Below are 20338 nucleotides of genomic sequence, written 5' to 3'. Positions count from 1 at the left end.
GGGGACTGCTCAAAATCTTTTTTTCAGTAATACCTGAGGCAAAACCTATGATTAGAAAAACTATTGAAATTGATTGCTGTAATCAATTAAAAAATGATTTCCATTTACTGGACCTGGGGAGAAGTGGTTCATTTTATTTTGGTGAGTTTGTTTTCAGCATTGAAGTGTTATTACCCTATTCACAGATAAACTGACTGAGGAAAAGTCTACAGTTGCTGTGTCTCCAGATTTTCCTTTCAGCACGTTTATGTAAACACTTAATGTACGACATTGTGTTTATATTTTACATTGTGAGCGGTGTTACATGTTTGCATGCAGTCTTTTAGAACACTTGTGACCATTAATGTACAGAAATAAAATACGCTCCAGCATTAGGAACCCCTGCTTCATATTTTTGCTGCCTTTGGAGGGACAGAAAGATCTTGGCGTGGAGCGCATGCGTCAGTCTGCGTGTGGGGAGCTGCAAACCTCATCTCCACGGCACACATTTGACGCAAGTTGTGAATATAAAGCTCCAACATCTGCACTCCACCACATAACTTTATCTCCGCAGGTGAGAGACTTATTTATCCTTTTTTAAAATGCTTATAGGTTTTACTGCTATCTTGAAAATAGCAACCTGTCTAAATCTGAATATATATATATATATATATAATAGGTGTGTGTGTGTGTGTGTGTGTCTGCGCGTGTGTGTTTGTTGTTGTTTGTTTTACTCCAGTAACCAATGTTCAAAATGATCAGTCAGGTGGAGGATGTCTGGGTTGATGGTGTTAAAAGGCGAGATGAAGTCTACAAAAAGGATCATCCTGGCGTAGTACGTTGCTAGGTGGTCGAGATGTAGAACCATGTTGACTGCATCCGTGGCTGACTGTTTGCCCGGTAAGCAAACAGGTGCCCAACCAATCTGTGATGTCCTTGAGATGTTTCGGCACCAGATGCTCAAAGGATTTCATGACCACAGACGTCAGAGCAACAGGCCTGTAGTCATTTCATTCCATGATGGGGCATTTCTTGAGGACCAGGATGATGGTGGAGCATTTAAAGCAGTAGGGAACCTCACACAGCTCCAGAGACTTGTTAAAGATGGGTGTTAAGGCAAGTGTAAGTTGACCAGCGCAGGTTTTCGGCAGAGAGGGGAGATGCAATCAGAACCTGGAGCTTGCTCAGACGCTCAGATGCTGAAAAACCCTGTTAACATATTACCCTTTGATCTTTTGTGCAGGCAATGGAGGAGGTTGCAGAGTTCTTGGTGGGGGATGTAGGTAGACCTTTTCTGTGGGATTGAGGTGTGAATGACTGGCAATTAAACCTACCGGAGAAGCAGTTCAGATCCTCAGCCAGGTGGGGTGTCGTCACAGCATGGGGGGTAGGGCTCCTGTAGTTGGTGATAGACTGCAGGCTTCTCCATACTGAAGTAGTGTCGTTAGCTGAGGAGCTGTTTTTTTATTTTTGTCATTGTAACGTCTATTTGCCAGTTTCATCTCCTTTGTTAGTTTGTTTCTAGTTTGCACATAAAGGGCCTGGTCTCCACTATGGGAAGTCTCGTCTTTGGTCTGACGCAGCTTCCTCAGATGTGAAGAAAACCATGGCTTATTGTTGTTGAAAGTGCAAAAGGTCTTGGTCTGAACATACATGTCCTCACAGAAGTTGATTTATGAATCTGTAAAGTGTTACAAAACTGTTTACCCCCATACTTCTTTTTCTATCCAAATATCCAAACCAAAGTAGAGCTGCCATTTCTCTGTACCGATAGGAGTCAGGTGGCGTGGTTCGGACTTCTGATTAGGATGACCCCCTGGGTGCCTCCCTCTGGATGGATGGATATCCAAAACCAACCCGACTTAAGTAAAAAAAAAAAAAATCATCTCCCCCTTAATAAATCATGAATTAACACGGATTACCCTATTATTTATATAGCTCCACTCAGTAGTCACACCCAGGCCTGATTTTGCCAGACCAGTAAGAATAAAGACATCACCTAAATAGAAATTGTTTGACTGCAAGAAATAACCTATACAATCTCAAAAAGCAAGACACCATTTTTAAAGAAATTCAAAAACAGATGAGAGACAAAGTCAACTGAAAAGTATCACAAGGTCATTTCTAAGGCTTTGGGACTCCAGTAAATCACTGTGGTGAACCTTCCCAGGTGTTAATTACTCAAATAGTGCCTCATGAGGAGGTTGCAAAAAACCAGAACAACATCTAAAGTACTTAGGGTCTCAGTTGCCTCAGGTTCATGATTGAACAATAAGAAAGAGAGAGACCCATCTCACACTTACCAGAAAACATCTTGATAATCTCCAAGGCATCTTGTTGGGTTTTTTATTTCATGTTAGCAGTTAACTGCTAACTGTCTGTTAAACCCCTCCCTGCGAACCCCACCAAATCTTAGCCCGTTAATGTTTGCTTGTTTTGATTTCAAAAATATAGTTGAATTTCAAACTCGTATTACAGTTAAAAGCAGACAGTTAGATTAAAAGGTAAATTCTCTTACATTTTTAAAGGTGGTATTACTAAAAATACATTTTTGTCTCTCATGCCATAGAAAAAGGGGGACAAGATGGAGAAGGCTTTTCTGAAGACTAAAGGGGGCAAATATCTTCAAGTACGTCAGAACACAAGAAATGAGGTAAAGCTGTATGCCCTCGATCTTCAAGGCAATAGAAAGGGTAAGGATTGCACCAGTCAGATGCCTCTTATCAGCACAGACATGCATGGAGCATTCAATGAAAATATTTTTTACTCATTAATTAAGAAATGTAAAAAAATAATAATTTTATATAACCCTTTTATCGGCTTTGTAGTGATTGTGGCTTAAAAAGTAATCTGCAGCAGTCCCTTTAAAGGATCAGAAAGGCGCAAAGCAGGTTGTACACAAAAGAGAGATTTGTCAAGGCTGTGCTGTCTAGGTTGAGAAGGGGAACCACAAAACAAGCCAAACTATCTTTGCTAAACAAGAGGGCAAAGAAAATAGGCTAAAATCAAAGAAGCCTGAAGGTTGAAAACAGGACAGTTGGAGGTGTTAATCCTTACATCGTTTTGCTTCTGTTTTCAGGTACTGATGTGTGCATACTGACACGGGAAATAAACCAGAGAAAGCAAATGGCTTTTCAGTTCCATTACAATCATGGACTTTATTCCCCAAAGGTGGATGGAGAAAACATTAAGGTAAAGAGACACTCTTAAAAAGTGCTGATATCCTCATGTTTTTACACATAAACCAGCCAATAAAACAGATAAAAGTTGTGGGATTTTCTTACATTTCCATTGAACACTAACTCCTTTCATCTATGGGTCAATATGGAATGTAGAACAGTTCCTAAAACTGTACACGCCCCTGTTAAAAGTTTCTGTGACTCACTTCCTGTAATGGCAGAATTAATATACAGGTCCTTCTCAAAATATTAGCATATTGTGATAAAGTTCATTATTTTCCATAATGTAATGATGAAAATTTAACATTCATATATTTTAGATTCATTGCACACTAACTGAAATATTTCAGGTCTTTTATTGTCTTAATACGGATGATTGTGGCATACAGCTCATGAAAACCCAAAATTCCTATCTCACAAAATTAGCATATTTCATCCGACCAATAAAAGAAAAGTGTTTTTAATACAAAAAACGTCAACCTTCAAATAATCATGTATAGTTATGCACTCAATACTTGGTCTGGAATCCTTTGGCAGAAATGACTGCTTCAATGCGGCGTGGCATGGAGGCAATCAGTCTGTGGCACTGCTGAGGTCTTATGGAGGCCCAGGATGCTTCGATAGCGGCCTTTAGCTCATCCAGAGTGTTGGGTCTTGAGTCTCTCAACGTTCTCTTCACAATATCCCACAGATTCTCTATGGGGTTCAGGTCAGGAGAGTTGGCAGGCCAATTGAGCACAGTGATACCATGGTCAGTAAACCATTTACCAGTGGTTTTGGCACTGTGAGCAGGTGCCAGGTCGTACTGAAAAATGAAATCTTCATCTCCATAAAGCTTTTCAGCAGATGGAAGCATGAAGTGCTCCAAAATCTCCTGATAGCTAGCTGCATTGACCCTGCCCTTGATAAAACACAGTGGACCAACACCAGCAGCTGACACGGCACCCCAGACCATCACTGACTGTGGGTACTTGACACTGGACTTCTGGCATTTTGGCATTTCCTTCTCCCCAGTCTTCCTCCAGACTCTGGCACCTTGATTTCCAAATGACATGCAGAATTTGCTTTCATCCGAAAAAAAGTACTTTGGACCACTGAGCAACAGTCCAGTGCTGCTTCTCTGTAGCCCAGGTCAGGCGCTTCTGCTGCTGTTTCTGGTTCAAAAGTGGCTTGACCTGGGGAATGTGGCACCTGTAGCCCATTTCCTGCACACGCCTGTGCACGGTGGCTCTGGATGTTTCTACTCCACACTCAGTCCACTGCTTCCGCAGGTCCCCCAAGGTCTGGAATTGGCCCTTCTCCACAATCTTCCTCAGGGTCCGGTCACCTCTTCTCGTTGTGCAGCGTTTTCTGCCACACTTTTTCCTTCCCACAGACTTCCCACTGAGGTGCCTTGATACAGCACTCTGGGAACAGCCTATTCGTTCAGAAATTTCTTTCTGTGTCTTACCCTCTTGCTTGAGGGTGTCAATAGTGGCCTTCTGGACAGCAGTCAGGTCGGCAGTCTTACCCATGATTGGGGTTTTGAGTGATGAACCAGGCTGGGAGTTTTAAAGGCCTCAGGAATCTTTTGCAGGTGTTAAGAGTTAACTCATTGATTCAGATGATTAGGTTCATAGCTCGTTTAGAGACCCTTTTAATGATATGCTAATTTTGTGAGATAGGAATTTTGGGTTTTCATGAGCTGTATGCCAAAATCATCCGTATTAAGACAATAAAAGACCTGAAATATTTCAGTTAGTGTGCAATGAATCTAAAATATATGAATGTTAAATTTTCATCTTGACATTATGGAAAATAATGAACTTTATCACAATATGCTAATATTTTGAGAAGGACCTGTAGTAGCAGACACTTACCTCACAGTCTTCTGCAGCCTCCACAACCTTTGATGCAAGTTCTAGGTGTTTTTCAGAGTCAGATAGCAGGCTTAGGTCCCTTGCTCTTATGAAACGATGGATGCAGACCTATTATTGGGTATGTCTTGAGAGATGTACTGTTGTGCCAAGCTGAGAGGTGTGCAGTAAAAGGGGAATTTTAGAAGCAGCCCATGGGTTTTATAATTTTGCTTCAGTAGGAAAGGTTTAGGCTCCTGCAATGAATTCTTCCATGTTTACTGGAAGGGAATGATGTAACAATATGTTCTGGACAGTTGCAAAGCTACTCAAAAACAAACAGCTTTATGTCAGACATGTAATGTGATCAACGTCCAGTGATCAGAGCACATATACAGACATTTCAGGATTTTCTGTGAATGATTCCTTTACACTGGACACGCCAAGATATCCCTACAGCGCTCCAGGTGGCACACTCGGCAGATCTTGGGAAAACAGAGGATTAGGAATTAGATGGGGAGAGAAAAAGTTTCATCTTGTAACAACATAAATCTTCATTTTTTTTTTTTTATACATATATAAAGGCTCTCTGCCTTTTGTGGACTTCGGTGTGGGTTTTCTCCCGTGTGTTCTGGGGTTTGGATGTTGTGGGTCTTCTTTTCATGGAGGAGCTTTCTTTTTGGGAGGCTGGTGGGGGCGCATTTGCACAGTGTTTGCTTTGTGCATGGAATTTGCTTTAAGTGCTCTTTGCTGCGTTCTGTCCTCAGCTATATGGCATGCAGTGCTGTTGGGGTGGTAGTCCTGTGTGCGGCCGCCCTGGCTGCCGAATGTGGTTGAAATGAGGCTGGCATCGCTGGGTTCAGAGGTTGCATCGGGCTTCCTGGCCTTGTACTGGGGTGGAGTTTGCTTGTCTGCTGGGTGGTTCCTGGTGGGTGGTGTGTCGTGTGCTTGGGGTTGGTGGTCTTCACCATGCCCCTACCAATGTATGGAAGGATGTGTGGTATTGCTGTGGCCCGGCTTGGCTTGGCTCTTTCCCTTGGGCGCGGTGGTGGGCGGGGTGGTGGTAATTATAAACATAAGGATTCATTAGTTTTAATTAATTAGTTGTGATACACATTAAATCAAACACCATCACAGTATCTTTGATAATTCAATACACTTTATTTTTGACAAAACATCCCATGTTTTGGTAGTGACCGCAATATCTTGTACGTCATGGCTGAATAAGACTATCATCATTTTATGTTAAGAAAAATAACTAACTCACAAATGTTGAACACATGTATATCAGACACACATTTGACATTAAATATCTGAAAGTAATAATTCTCTGTATGCTCATCGCTACAAGCAGCGCCTTCCACATAACATCTCATATGATTTGTACATCTGTAAAAATAATAACATATTGCAATGGCAAGGTTTTTTAACAGTGTAATGACATTGAAATATAGTGCTTTAATTTCATCTAGTTCTATAAGCACACAGTTGTATTTCCTTTCAGTCAGAAAAACAACATCACCACCGTGAGGCCTCTGCTCCAGTCCACTGAACCACCATTCTCCACTGCTCCTCTTCTTCTTAAACAACAAGATGAAGCCACAGTGTGTATTTCATTAGCAGGATGCTCTCTTATGTGTGTGTGTGTGAGTGAGAGTTTCAATGTGCATCGCAAAGATGAGAACAAAAGTCTACAGAACATAAACAAAGAAATGATTAAGTGTGTGTGTGTGTGTGTGTGTGTGTGTGTGTGTGTGTGAGTTCCCTGACATCCGTAGTTTGAGGTTGGGGTTGGTGGTTCAGCAGATGCACATACATTTCTAGAAGGCTGTGTTGGTGGACATTGGCTCGAAATGGGCAGATTGCCACTCTGTTGCAGAAGCAACTGAGTACTCTATAATGGTGCCTGGAGTTGTACAAATCACCTAATGGATGCTGAGGGTGCTTTTGATGCTGGGCAGCTTTTGTGGCAGGCGAGTGATCTGTTCTTCTTCTACATAAGAGTTTGACTTTGGTGAGAGGAAGGTGTGCATCATACAGTGCTTTTGCTGTTGGTAGGTAAGTACCTCTGGCTACCTGTGAATCAGCTGTTTTCTTTATGGTGGCTCAGACACCGTCAGCTGGCCCTTTACCATGACCAGCTTCCAGAAGACTCCAGTTAACAGCAGTATAACCTGGAAAGGAATCATGGTCATGAAGTAAAAGTTCTTCCTGCCTCTATCCTGCATTGTTGGCTTATCACTAATGACGAAGAGTTTTTGAAAATTTGGATGATTCACCCTCAGGAACTGAAGAAGTGGTTCAAGTTCAGCCCAAATGGCAGCAGGATCATGTGTCATTGAAGGTGACAAGGCACAGAATGTCAGAGTATTTTCTGTGGTGTACAAAACACCATTGTGTCGTGTAGTCTGTCTATGAGATGCTCCAAAAATGGACTTGCTGTACCTCCTTTGAATATTTGCACTGATAAATTTGGGAAAAGACTGTGCAAAAATCTGTGCATATTGATGTTGGATGTTGAAGAGGTGCTTGCACACCATCCATCCATCCGTCCATCGTCTTCCGCTTATCCGATGTCGGGTCACGGGGGCAGCAGCCTAAGCAGAGACACCCAGACTTCCCTCTCCCCAGCCACTTGGGCCAGCTCGTCCAGGGGAATCCCAAGGCCTTCCCAGGCCAGCTGAGAAACATAGTCCCTCCAGCGAGTCCTGGGTCTTCCTCTGGGCCTCCTCCCGGTGGGATGTGCCTCTAACACCTCACCAGGGAGGCGTCCAGGAGGCATCCTAACCAGATGCCCAACCCACCTCAACTGGCCCCTCTCGATGTGGAGAAGCAGTGGCTCTACTCTGAGTCCCAATATGGGGAGAGCCCAGACACCCTGCGGAGGAAACTCATTTCGACCGCTTGTATCCGTGATCTCATTCTTTCGGTCATGACCCAAAGCTCATGACCATAGATGAGGGTAGGAACGTAGATTGACCGGTAAATCGAGAGCTTCGCTTTTTGACTCAGCTCTCTCTTCACTAAGACAAACCAGTACAGTGCCCGCATCACTCCTGACGCACCACCAATCCGTGTATCGATCTCCCGCTCCATTTTTCCCTCATTCGTGAACAAGACCCCAAGATGCTTGAACTCCTCCACTTGAGACAGGACCTCCCCCCGACCCAGAGGAGGCACTCTACCCTTTTCCGGCTCAAGACCATGGCCTTGGACTTGGAGGCACCGATTCTCATCCTGGCCGCTTCACACTCGGCTGCAAATGGCTCCAGTGAGAGCTGTAGATCACGAGCTGATGAAGCCAATAGGACCACATCATCCGCAAAAAGCAGAGACGCAATCCTATGGACACCAAAACGGATCACCTCAACACCTTGGCTGCGCCTAGAAATTCTGTCCATAAAAGTTATGAACAGAATCGGTGACAAAGTGCAACCTTGGCGGAGTCCAAACCTCACCAGAAACGAGTCCGACTTACACCCGGCAATGCGGACCAAGCTCTGACCCAGGTCATACAGGGACCTAACAGCCTGTATCAAAGGGCCTGGTACCCCATAATCCCAGAGTACCCCCCACAAGGTCCCCGAGGGGCATGGTTGAATGCCTTCTCCAACGCCACAAAGCACATATAGACTGGTTGGGCGAACTCCCATGAACCATCCCCGACCCTGCTGAGGGTGTAGAGCTCGTCTAGTGTTCCACGGCCAGGACGAAAACCACTCTGCTCTACCTGAATCCAAGGTTCTACTGTCCGACGGACCCTCCTCTCCAGAACCTCCGAATAGACCTTACCAGGGAGGCTTAAGAGTGTGACTCCCCTATAGTTGGAACACATTCTACGTTCCCTTTTTGAATAGGGGGACAACCACCCCGGTCTGCCAATCCAGTGTAACTGCCCCCGATATCCAGGTGATGCTGCAGAGTCACGTTAACCAACACAATCCTACAACATCCAGAGCCTTAAGGTACTCCGGGTGAATCTCATCCACCCCTGGGACCTTACCACCGAGGAGCTTTTTAACCACCTCGGTGACCTCGGCACCAGATATTGGAGAGCCGGTAGGACTCTTTTTCAGCCTGACAGCATTCCACCAGCGGGTTCGAGGGTTGCCGCCAAGACAGGCACCAACAACCTTGCGACCACAGCTCCGGTAAGCCACCTCGGCAATGGAGGTGCGGAACATGGCCCACTCGGACTCAATGTCCTCCACCTCCCTCGGAATGTGTTTGAAGCTAAGGGAGTTGAAGGTCTGCCTCACGGGAGACTCCGCCAGGCGTTCCCAGCAGACCCTCAAGGTTCGTTTGGGTCTGCCAGGTTTGACCGGTGAACCAGCTCACCACAAGGTTGTGGTCTTAGGAAAGCTCTGCTCCCCTCTTCACCCGAGTGTCCAAGACATGCAGCCGCAGATCAGTTGACACAACAACAAAGTCGATCATCGCACTGCGGCCTAGGGTGTCCTGGCGCCAAGAGCACATATGCACACTCTTATACATGAACATGGTGTTAGTTTTGGACAATCCATGACGAGCACAGACGTTCAATAACAAAACACCACTCAAGTTCAGAACAGGAGGGCCTTTCCTCCCAACCACGCCCCTCCAGGTCTCACTGTCATTGCCAACGTGAGCGTTGAAGTCCCCCAGCAGAACAAAGGAGTCCCCCGGAGGAGCGTTCTCCAACACCCCTTCCAAGTACTCCAAAAAGGGTGGGTAGTCTGAACTGCCGTTTGGTGCATAAGCACAAACAACAGTCAGAACCGGTCCCCCCACCCGTAGGCGAAGGGAGGCTACCCTCTCGTTCACCGTGGTGAACCCCAACATACAGGCAACAAGATGGGGGGCAACAAGTATGCCCACCCCACCCCGGCATCTCTCAACAAGGGCAACTCCAGAGTGAAAGAGTGTCCAACCCCTCTCAAGGAGACTGGTTCCAGAGCCAGAGCCGTGCGTAGAGGTGAGCCCGACTATTTCTAGCCGGAACCTCTCTACCTCGCACACCAACTCAGGGTCCTTCCCCACCAGATAGAAGACATTCCATGTCCCAAGAGCCAGCTTCTGCAGCCGAGGATCAGACCATCAAGGTCTCCGCCTTCGGCCACCACCCATACTACAATGCACCTGACCCCTTTGGCCCCTCCAACAGGTGGTGAGCCCATCGGAAGGAGAACCCACGTTTCCTCTTCGGGCATAAAGCCCCTGGCAACATAGCTCCTAGGATCATTGGGACACTCAAACCCCTCCACCACGGTAAGATGGTAGCCCAGGGTGGGGGTGCTTGCCCCCTTCAAGGAGAAATGAAAAACAAGGTGTGCTTGCTAACCTTGTCTTTCATTTATTTTTGAAATTCTTCCCGTAGGTGCTCTGTGCTACCCTCACATCTCTGTTTAATTGTTTTTGTCACAGTGATCGTCTCTCTTTTCCCATCCTTTTCATTTTCATAGTCTTCTTTTTTGTGAGCCACTGGTACCACAATGTGACCCGTGCTCCTGAAGTCTTTCTTTATATGTGACTACTTGTTCTTGCATGAGATACATTCCCTGTACATACAAGGATTAACCTGTGTCACAGCACAACTCATCTGCCACTTTGTTCAAACTGTGATTTAATGATGCCAAGCTGCCTCTCTGCTTTCATTTTGGCATTGTCATGCACTTTGCATACACGTCTCCCTGTTACTGATGTTTGGAACAACAATCCAAAATGGCTTTATCCTTCCGAAAAGTGAATAGGATAGCTTCAGATGAGGCATCTCGAGCATCAGTTTCTGATACAAATTCAGCACATTGTCCGACAGAATCCTCTTTTGTTTCTTTGTTTTAAATCTTGTACTTGTTTCCTTCTTTCCTGCTAATATCCAAGTATTCTCATCACGACTAAGGGAAATGTCCCGAAAAATTACTCGAAATGTTTTGACTATGTCGAAGTTTTTTTGCTTGTGATTTTTCTGATAGGTGAAGGTGAGACATGGGTGGTTTTTTTAGTCTTGTTGAACACTTTGTGCGAGACACCAACACATTTTCTCATTGTAGAGACAAATTTGTACTTCCACAGTTGCCCAGTTGTGAGATATTCTAAATGAATTTGAGTTTGTGTTGCTCGCAGACTTGTATTTTTCTTTAATTTGAAGCATGAGTGTGTTGTGAAAAAGTAGGGTCATGTTTAGGAAATCTGTGCTTCTGTGTGTCCATCTGTGTTTTTGATCTTGGGGATTTTAGCTTTTCTGAGGTTATCTTCAGCCTTAATCTTTAATATCCTTCTTTTTTTCTCTGCATTTCTGCTATATTCTCTTACAATTTCTTTAATTTTATGTATTTGCTGATTGTTGTTCTTTTGGTCCCTTTTTCCCCTCACTTTCACTGGAATTGCTGGGTGGCGTGTCCCTGCAAACAGCAGCCTATTTCTGTCTTTTCATTATGCTTTGTTTTTTCTGTCTTGTTTTCAATTTCTTTATTTACCGTCTTGCTCTCTTGCAGATAATTCAGTGACACTCTTCAACATTCCCTCTTCCCTTCATTTGTTATTTCTTTCTCTTTCCTTTTTCAAGTACTCTTCATACTTCACACGGTCATCCCTCAACCTTTTTCTGTACCCTCTGTCTCTCTGCTCCAGTTATTTGGCATACTGTCTCTGTTCCTATGTAAGTTAACCATAGAAATTAACATTACTGGCACATTTTACACCTTTTCTTCAAAATGATGAGACCTAGCTACTCACCATACAGCCGAAGCATGAGAGGAATAAAGGAATACTTCCTGATAAAAAAAAAAACAATTAGAGGTGTTACTTAAATCAGTCATTGCCTACAATGTTTTGGTAGTGACAAGAAATTGAGGAAATGTAAAAGATTTTTTACAGACATTTTCATGATTTACAAAAAATATATAAAACCAATTTACTTTTTTACACTTCACTTTCAAAGAAATCAAAAACACCCTTTTAAAAACAACAATAGAAAATTTTATAAAAATCATTTCACTGTCATTTTCATGAATTGAAATTTAGGAATTGGGGTTGGGGACAGCCACCTCCTAATGTAAAGTAGCCTATAAATGATGATTTTATATACACTGCTCAAAAAAATAAAGGAACACTTAAACAACACAATATAACTCCAAGTAAATCAAACTTCTGTGAAATCAAACTGTCCACTTAGGAAGCAACACTGATTGACAATCAATTTCACATGATGTTGTACAAATGGAATAGACAACAGGAGGAAATCTTTGGTGATTAGCAAGACACACTCAATGAAGGAGTGGTTCTGCAGGTGGGGACCACAGACCACTTCTCAGTACCTATGCTTTCTGGTTGATGTTTTGGTCACTTTTGAATGTTGGTGGTGCTTTCACACTCGTGGCAGCATGAGACGGACTCTACAACCCACACAATTGGCTCAGGTAGTGCAGCTCATCCAGGATGGCACATCAATGCGAGCTGTGGCAAGAAGGTTCGCTGTTTCTGTCAGCATAGTGTCCAGAGCCTGGAGGCGCTACCAGGAGACAGGGCAGTACACCAGGAGACGTGGAGGAGGCCGTAGGAGGGCAACAACCCAGCAGCAAGACCGCTACCTCCACCTTTGTGCAAGGAGGAACAGGAGGAGCACTGCCAGAGCCCTGCAAAATGACCTCCAGCAGACCACAAATGTGCATGTGTCTGCACAAACGGTTAGAAACTGAATCCATCAGGATAGTATGAGGGCCCGACGTCCACAAATGGGGGTTGTGCTCAAAGCCCAACACCGTGCAGGACGCTTGGCATTTGCCAGAGAACACCAGGATTGGCAAATTCGCCACTGGCGCCCTGTGCTCTTCACAGATGAAAGCAGGTTCACACTAAGCACATGTGACAGACGTGACAGAGTCTGGAGACACCGTGGAGAGCGATCTGCTGCCTGCAAAGTCCTTCAGCATGACCGGTTTGGTAGTGGGTCAGTAATGGTGTGGGATGGCATTTCTTTGGAGGGCCACACGGCCCTCTATGTGCTCGCCAGAGGTAGCCTGACTGCCATTAGGTACCGAGATGAGATCCTCAGACCCCTTGTGAGACCATATGCTGGTGCGGTTGGCCCTGGGTTCCTCCTAATGCAGGACAATGCTAGACCTCATGTGGCTGGAGTGTGTCAGCAGTTCCTGGAAGATGAAGACATTGAAGCTGTGGACTGGCCCGCCCGTTCCCCAGACCTGAATCCGATTGAGCACATCTGGGACATCATATCTCGCTCCATCCACCAACATCACGTTGCACCACAGACTGTCCAGGAGTTGGCGGATGCTTTAGTCCAGGTCTGGGAGGAGATCCCTCAGGAGACCATCCATGGTCTCATCAGGAGCATGCCCAAGCGTACCTCCTATTTTGAGGTCACACACAATACTGAGCCTCATTTTGACTTGTTTTTAGGACATTTCATCAAAGTTGGATTAGCTTCTAGTGTGTTTTTCCACTTTAATTTTGTGTGTGACGCCAAATCCAGGCCTCCATTGGTTAATAAATTAGATTTCCATTGATGATTTTTGTGTGGTTTTGTTGTCAGCACATTCAACTTTGTACACAACAAAGTATTCAATGAGAATATTTCATTCATTCAGATCTAGGATGTGTTATTTGAGTGTTCCCTTTATTTTTTTGAGCAGTGTATATTAAGCATACTGATATCTTAAACATCATTTTGGGTTTCAATACATAATTGCAGGATCTTAGTACACATTTAAAATTTGCATACTTAAATGTTTTTTATATTCGTTTTTTGTTTGGGGACAACAGTTTGCACCGATTCGGGAAAACGGCCCATATAGATATCCTAATTTGTACACATACTTTTATGTACAAGGGTGCATAAACTTCTAGAGCTGTGCTGAGCCAAACCAAATCATGAACTTAAATCAATAATATGTATTAAAAATCAAATGCACAACTATACTTATATTTCTTGGCATTATTCTTTGTTGCTTTAAAACCAGTTACTAAAGAAAATCTAACCAAGGTTCAAAGATAGTAAGAAATGCCAAACGTGCCACCATTACCCCAAAAATGCCACCCCTACAGTGAAGGTTGGTGATCAGGTCAGGATCATGTTGTTGTGATGTTTGTTACTAGAAGAATGAATTTGAATGAATTATAAAAATGCTGTTTACAAATTTTTTAGTAAAACATTTATCGGCCATAAAAAGAAATGACACAGAGCCAAAGGTTTACCGTTGAGACATTGAACTTCAGTGTTCTGTGAAAGCTACTCTACATTGATTTAAATGGGTGTTTTTAAATGTTTTGGTATAGGTTAGTCTGAAGCTACACCTTCATCCCATGAACGTGGCTCAACACCTGTTGAATCTATCCAGTTTGGCGACATTGATGGATTATGCATTGCTTTAAGCCTCATGAAGCAAAAAAGCTCTCTGAACTAAATACCTTTGATAACTGACACAGGATTTGATTGTTTTGGTCCTCTGTCCTAATTCTTTTGTGAACACTCTGCACCTTTACAGGTATATGCATCACCCATAAGATTAAAGTTTATTGTGTGTTCACAGATGGAGAAAGTTTCTGTTGCTGAAATGCTGGACTGCCACTGGTTTGAAAAAGTTAACCAGGGATCAGCAGAACACTACAGTCTAAAGACGGTGGTTGAAACCCCACAGTATCTTGCCATGAATACGGGGGGAAGCAGCAGTGAAAAACACCTGTTGAGTCTCACTCATGAGCCTTTGCAGTGTTTGTACATCACCATTGAGAAGGTATGTTTTCACATAGTCAAAACCAGTTGTTTTGCAAAGTGCAGTGGCCACTTCAGTCTCACCTAACAATTTAGATAATTTTTATTTACTCAGGAAGCTACACATACTTTATACATTTCAACATGCATTCACAACCCATGAAATGTAATTTACCACAGTCCAACTCTGCAGCAAAATTGCATGTATGATTCAGAACTTAAGGTTCAGTTGTTCAAGGTTCATTTATTGTTTTTACAGACCATATTATCACTCCAAGTGACTTCAAACTTCCAGCATACAATAATTAACATCATTTTAATATTGTTAAAAACAGCCTGGTGGAACAGTTGGTAGCACTGTTGCCTTGCAGGAAGAAGTTCTTGGATTTGAATCCCAGCCTGGGGTTTTTATGCATATGGTTTGCTTGTTCTCCCTCCGCATGCATAGGTTCTCTCTGTGTACTCCGGCTTCCTCCCACAGTCCAAAAACATGACAGACATGACAGACTGCCACTCGCCCAAGGACCGCTGGAGACACTAGCAAGTAACAGAGGATAAGCACGTACAGACAATGGAGGGGTGGATAAAAGCAGATTAGGATCAGAATGAGCTTTATTGGCCAAGATTCTGTGCACAAACAAGGAATAACACACATATGTTAAGTATAAGATTGATTGATGCAGTCTTGCATAAATATTTCATTCCCTCCTGACTGTTAGTGGCTGTAAATACCCTCACCCTCCACGCTGGTCCAGATTTTATGTGGATCACTGCATCGCTTTGATGGTTCTCTCCCCAGATAAGGTGTTGAAGGAGAAAACCTACTGTCTAAGTCCCAGTGCTGGATGACCGACAGCTTTCTGTGCTGAGCCTAAGACTTTGTGGCTGTGTTGACCTCAACACAGCCACAAAGCTGACCTCAACACAGCCGACAGCGTGGCAACCTCTGTCCAGGTGTGGCTGACATTGTTGGGCATGCTGGTGGCAGCCTTGGCCTTCATACCCCTTGGGCAGCTTCATCTTCATCCCTTGCAGCGGTGGTTCAATGCCTGCCACATGGACCCCCTGTTCACAGGCGGGTCAAGGTGTGGGTCATGCCCAGGTGCTGGCTCTTCTGTGTCACTGGAGATATGCCACGTACTTACGACGAGAGGGAGCTGTTGACAACAGAGGCATTGCCCCTGGGTTGGGGAGCAGTGTGGCAATGCAGGTTCATCCAGGGGCTGTGGGGCCCTTGACAGGGTAGGCTGCACATAAAGGTCCTGGAGCTGCGGACCATTTACTTGTTGCTGAGGCACTTCTGGCCTATTCTCAGGGGCAAGCATGTGCTTGTCCAGACCATCAATACCTCAGTGGTGTTTCATGTGAACGGTCGGAGGGGGACCAGGTCACTGCAGTTCCTGAGGGAGTCCAGAGGCTGTTGACTTGGTCTTGCCCTCCACTCGCCTCTATGAGAATGATGGCGCTTCCGGGCAGGAGTAACTCTGTTGCATATTACCTGTCCCGACAAAGGGTTTCACCAGGGGAATGGCAGTTGCATCCTTAGGTGATTTAGAGGATCTCGGATCAGTTTGATGAGGCCCAGGTAGATCTGTTTGCCTCAGGGATCACAACGCATTGTCCCTTGTGATTTTTACTGGAAGAGGCCAGCTCCCTGCTAGGGATGGATGCCTTCGCCAACACCTGGCAGGGTGAGCTGCTGTATGACTTTCCACCATTTCCACGATCCTGCCCAGTCTTCACCGGGTAAATTCCTACGCTGAGAGGGTTCTCTTAGTGGCCCATGAGGGTCTGGTTTCCAATGCTCCTCCACCTGTTAAACGTGGAGCCATGGCGGCTTACGGTAAGAGGGGACCTGTTGTCCCAGATGGATGGGAAGGTGTGGTATCTGTTCCCGGGTCTAACGGGTCTGGAGCCCCAAATGCACCAGACACTACAGAATGCCAGGGCTCGTTGTACATAGAAAGCTTTTGCTGTTTGTTGATGGCACTTTGCAGCTAACATGAGCATACATTTGCACTACTGTTGCTGTTCAGCAGTCAGACCAGCAGTTCGTCTGCCTCCTGAGTGATAGGTGATTATCCCGTTCCTTGTGACATTGTTGGCATAAGTCATCCACTTTGTTTACTGCCACTGGCAATCAGAAAGAAATAACACAGATCAGAAGTTACATTGCAACTATGGCTTTGTGAATTCCTGGATAACTGCTGGTCACACTGGTCAATCGGAACTTCTCACAGAGAAGATCCCAGGAGACCGAACGTAGCCTCTCACATGCTATTAATAGTAGAGATGCCCAGGTAGGATACATGTACGTATGTGACTTTGTTTATATAAAATCTCAATGTGCGTGAAGCATGAAGGAGACATTTCCACTTTGTTTACTTCCAGTGGCAGTCATCCAGGAATTCTGAAACTATACTTACAAGTCTTGGCTTGATAAAAGTTGCTGACAACAACTAGATTTGGAGTAAGACTGAAGCTGCAGCTTTGCAAAAAACCCCATAGTCTGTCAAATCATTTCTAGCACATGTTTTTACAGCCGTTCTGTTTTCACACACTAAACATTGCTGAAATGTATACTGTACTTTTATTCCTTGTGTAAAACTACATTGATTGATTATGTTTTTGAGCTACTCCTTAACGCCTTTTTTTCCAGTAAGTTTTCATTTTGTGTTAACTGTCTTCATCCTTTTAATATTTTCTGACATCCTGTTTTATTTTTTAAAGGAATAAATTGCACGTATCACCAAGATCTACAGTATAAGTGAAAGCCTGCTCTCTATGTGTAACCTCATCAGGCAAAGTACGTTCTCAACGTGGTTGGACTTTGTGTGTTTTACTCTCTCTGTTTGCAAAGTACCCTGGTAAACTAAGTCCAGGTGCAACTCTCACTGTTAGCGACTAAATACCCGAAGGCATGTCACAAAAACAACGCAGGAAATAAACACTATTCAACATAATGTAATGCTTTACTATTAGTTATCATATATGAATGTAGTGAACCATGTTTTTGCATAATACTGTCTCCTGTGCTTATTGTTGCTGTTTAACCTTTTAATGTATTTTATCTCCTGTATCTTAAGTATATACATTATATTGTTTACTGACAATGTAACTTGTGAAAAACAAATCCTCGGCACAAGCTGGTCTGCATTTTTTTAATGAATAATCCCAGTAGCTTGACATCATGTTGTGTAGAGACTTGTTAGTGATCTGAATTCTTACCAAAATCCGGCTGAATAATGTGCCTAGAAGACTAGAGGAAAGAAAAACTGCTGCATGTAGAAGTATATTTAAGTAGCAGTTTTGAGAATTTCTATGGAGTTTACCAGCTTTTAAATCTCACTTGAAGTACATCATATTCACACAGATGAAACTTAACAAAGTTCACACATTACATTAGGAAAAAAGTAAACCAGCGTCTGAAAGCAAAAGTCATCAGCTGATTAGGCTGCATGGCAAGACGTCTGGGTAAACCACGACTTGCCTTTAATTATTGATCCATAAATTCACCAAAAAATCCTGAAGGAGAAGGTCCATTTATTAGTACATGCAACATGAAAGTGATCCAAAGCACAACAACAATTAAACTTTTAAATATCAATAACAAAAACAAAATAAATGTTTTGGAGTGGCCTAGTCAAAGTCTGAACTTAAATTTGATTGAAATGATGTGGTGTGTCTTCGAACAAGCTGTTTATGCCAGTGTGGCTTAATTAAAAATATTTCTACTGGAGAAGACTGTCTGCAAATTTCTCCGCAGTAATGTAAAAGACACTTAATAGCATTTCCCTCCAAGCTTTATTTTGGGCCAGAGATAGCAGGCCACAAATACTGGTTTGTTATTGTTTCTTCAAGTACTTTTATCTAGCATGCTAACACCCATAGGGTTTTATCAGAGTCATTCCTGGAATCATGATAACAATCACTACAACTATGAGACGCCATAAAAAATTTGAATATTTTTCATGTTGGTTGTTTGGATAATACCTCTTATTGAATTTTTTTCCAGTCAGAAATGCAGAATCTTTTTTGCTTCTTCATAACAGAAACATTATTGTAACTCTGGACTCGTTAAAACCAACAGAGATTATCAGGGAAGCAAACAGACTGCAGGGAATACATTGAGATGGCACAAATAGTTTTCCAATTGATGTATGATGCTGTCTGCCACCATTTAACAAATTGTTCTTATAGATTAATGGATAACATAAATTAATAAATGAACATGGATAAATTACTTTATCTTTGCAAAGTTAATTTACGTTAGAAATTTTACGCTGAGAATCATAAGTGAATAGTTCAGCATTAGTCTCTGAGCTGAGAACTAGTTTTAGAAAAGGTTAAGTTGAACGACAAGCGAAGCAAAGATCCAAATCTCAGCTGAAAGAATCTGTTGACAGGATAACTATTAGTCATGCATTCCACAAATCCAGCAGTTATGGAAGGGTGGTGCGAAGAAACCTGCTGTTTAAAGAAAGCAATAAGATGTTGGTTGCATTTTCCCTTAAGCCATGTTGGGGACCAGGCAAACATTTCAGGGCCCCAATCTGATGAAGAAAACTTTAATCCTTTTGGTCTATAAGTAAAATGCTGTGTGGCAGAAAAGACAGCACACTGAACCCACCATCTACACAATAAAGCATGGTGATGGCAGCGTCATGCTGTTGGGGGATGTTTAAATAGGGGCAATGAAGGTGGTCATAGTTGATAATGTTGGGACCCACAGCCATGGATTACATCATGAAAGTCCGGTACAAACTTTTCTGGAACTTTCAAAATAAATCTCATTAACCTACTTCGAGCACAGCCAGGAAAGGGGGTTATAGTGGACTTCTCGTGACATCACTGTTTTGAATAAAACCCCGCTTTCGCAAAGCTTCTGTCTCTTCCACACCGGTGATGACCGGAGGGACACAGCGCGCTAATGTCTCTTTGCTGGCAAACAGACATAACTTGATAACTAAGTAAACACCATTAAGCCCCATTTCTCCAGAAAGATTTGGTTCTTTTTCAAAATATTTCCTTAAATATTTTACTATTTCCTTAATAATATTTCTTTAAATATTACTTTAATAAATAAAGGCAGAACTAACTTAACTTCATTTCCAGATTCTTCAAGATAATCCTTGGTTCTCAAACATAAACATTGCATGGTAATGTTGCATCACTCTTTTTGGTCATGATTTCTAATCATCTTTCATCAACTTGTTTATATTGTACATAGTCCATTAGTCTTCATTATTCTTTAATTCTGCTTGGTAGTTTAGTTGGATTGTTGGTTGGATGCTCCTTGTTTCCTGCTTAATACATCACCAACTGTTTCTTCAAAGACTGTTTATACTGTCTAAGCCAATAATAGGTTTACGACTCTGTTATATTTTAATAGCTTTGAGTACTAGAGGAACAGCTGTGCTGTGAAGAAAGTTCAAAACCTCCAAACCTTAACCCACCTGCAACACACCCCGGATGGCAATGAAGCGATGCATAAAGACAGCATCTTAAAACAGTCAAATATTTGCTGCACATCAACATCAAAATTGTTCAAATCTTCCAGCACTGAGAAATGCACATGAGATATGCAGTTTGGTTAGTTTATCTTGTAGCTCAGTTTTTCTTATCACTTCCGTCCT

General features: G+C 43.2%; 1 protein-coding gene across 3 annotated transcripts; it reads left to right on the top strand.

Annotated features, from left to right (window-relative positions):
- Nucleotides 1-381: 381 nt before the first annotated feature.
- Nucleotides 382-18945, top strand: LOC124877492. 3 transcript variants are annotated; one of them, XM_047380727.1, is made up of 5 exons: nucleotides 382-553; nucleotides 2549-2672; nucleotides 3059-3171; nucleotides 14521-14724; nucleotides 15151-18945. In XM_047380727.1, exons 1-5 carry the CDS (start codon nucleotides 437-439, stop codon nucleotides 15241-15243), a joined length of 651 nt encoding a protein of 216 aa, XP_047236683.1. In that variant the 5' UTR covers nucleotides 382-436; the 3' UTR covers nucleotides 15244-18945. The 3 variants fall into 3 exon arrangements, with proteins under 3 accessions (XP_047236683.1, XP_047236684.1, XP_047236685.1); XM_047380728.1 differs by having other exon boundaries at nucleotides 384-553; nucleotides 17433-18945; XM_047380729.1 differs by lacking the exon at nucleotides 382-553 and adding an exon at nucleotides 1727-1845.
- Nucleotides 18946-20338: the final 1393 nt, after the last annotated feature.

Source organism: Girardinichthys multiradiatus, chromosome 12, assembly GCF_021462225.1.
Source record: "Girardinichthys multiradiatus isolate DD_20200921_A chromosome 12, DD_fGirMul_XY1, whole genome shotgun sequence".
Lineage (NCBI taxonomy): Eukaryota > Metazoa > Chordata > Actinopteri > Cyprinodontiformes > Goodeidae > Girardinichthys > Girardinichthys multiradiatus.
The sequence above is the reverse complement of the archived record's forward strand: the minus strand, read 5'-3'. Positions and strand labels throughout refer to the sequence as shown.

Bases quoted from the DNA above. Each gene is read 5' to 3' on its own strand.
- LOC124877492 (XM_047380727.1), top strand. From the start codon at position 437: ATGCGTCAGTCTGCGTGTGGGGAGCTGCAAACCTCATCTCCACGGCAC. The intron at 3,172-14,520 runs GTAAAGAGACAC...GTGTGTTCACAG, and splicing joins TGGATGGAGAAAACATTAAG to ATGGAGAAAGTTTCTGTTGC. The intron at 14,725-15,150 runs GTATGTTTTCAC...CCGCATGCATAG, and splicing joins TGTACATCACCATTGAGAAG to GTTCTCTCTGTGTACTCCGG.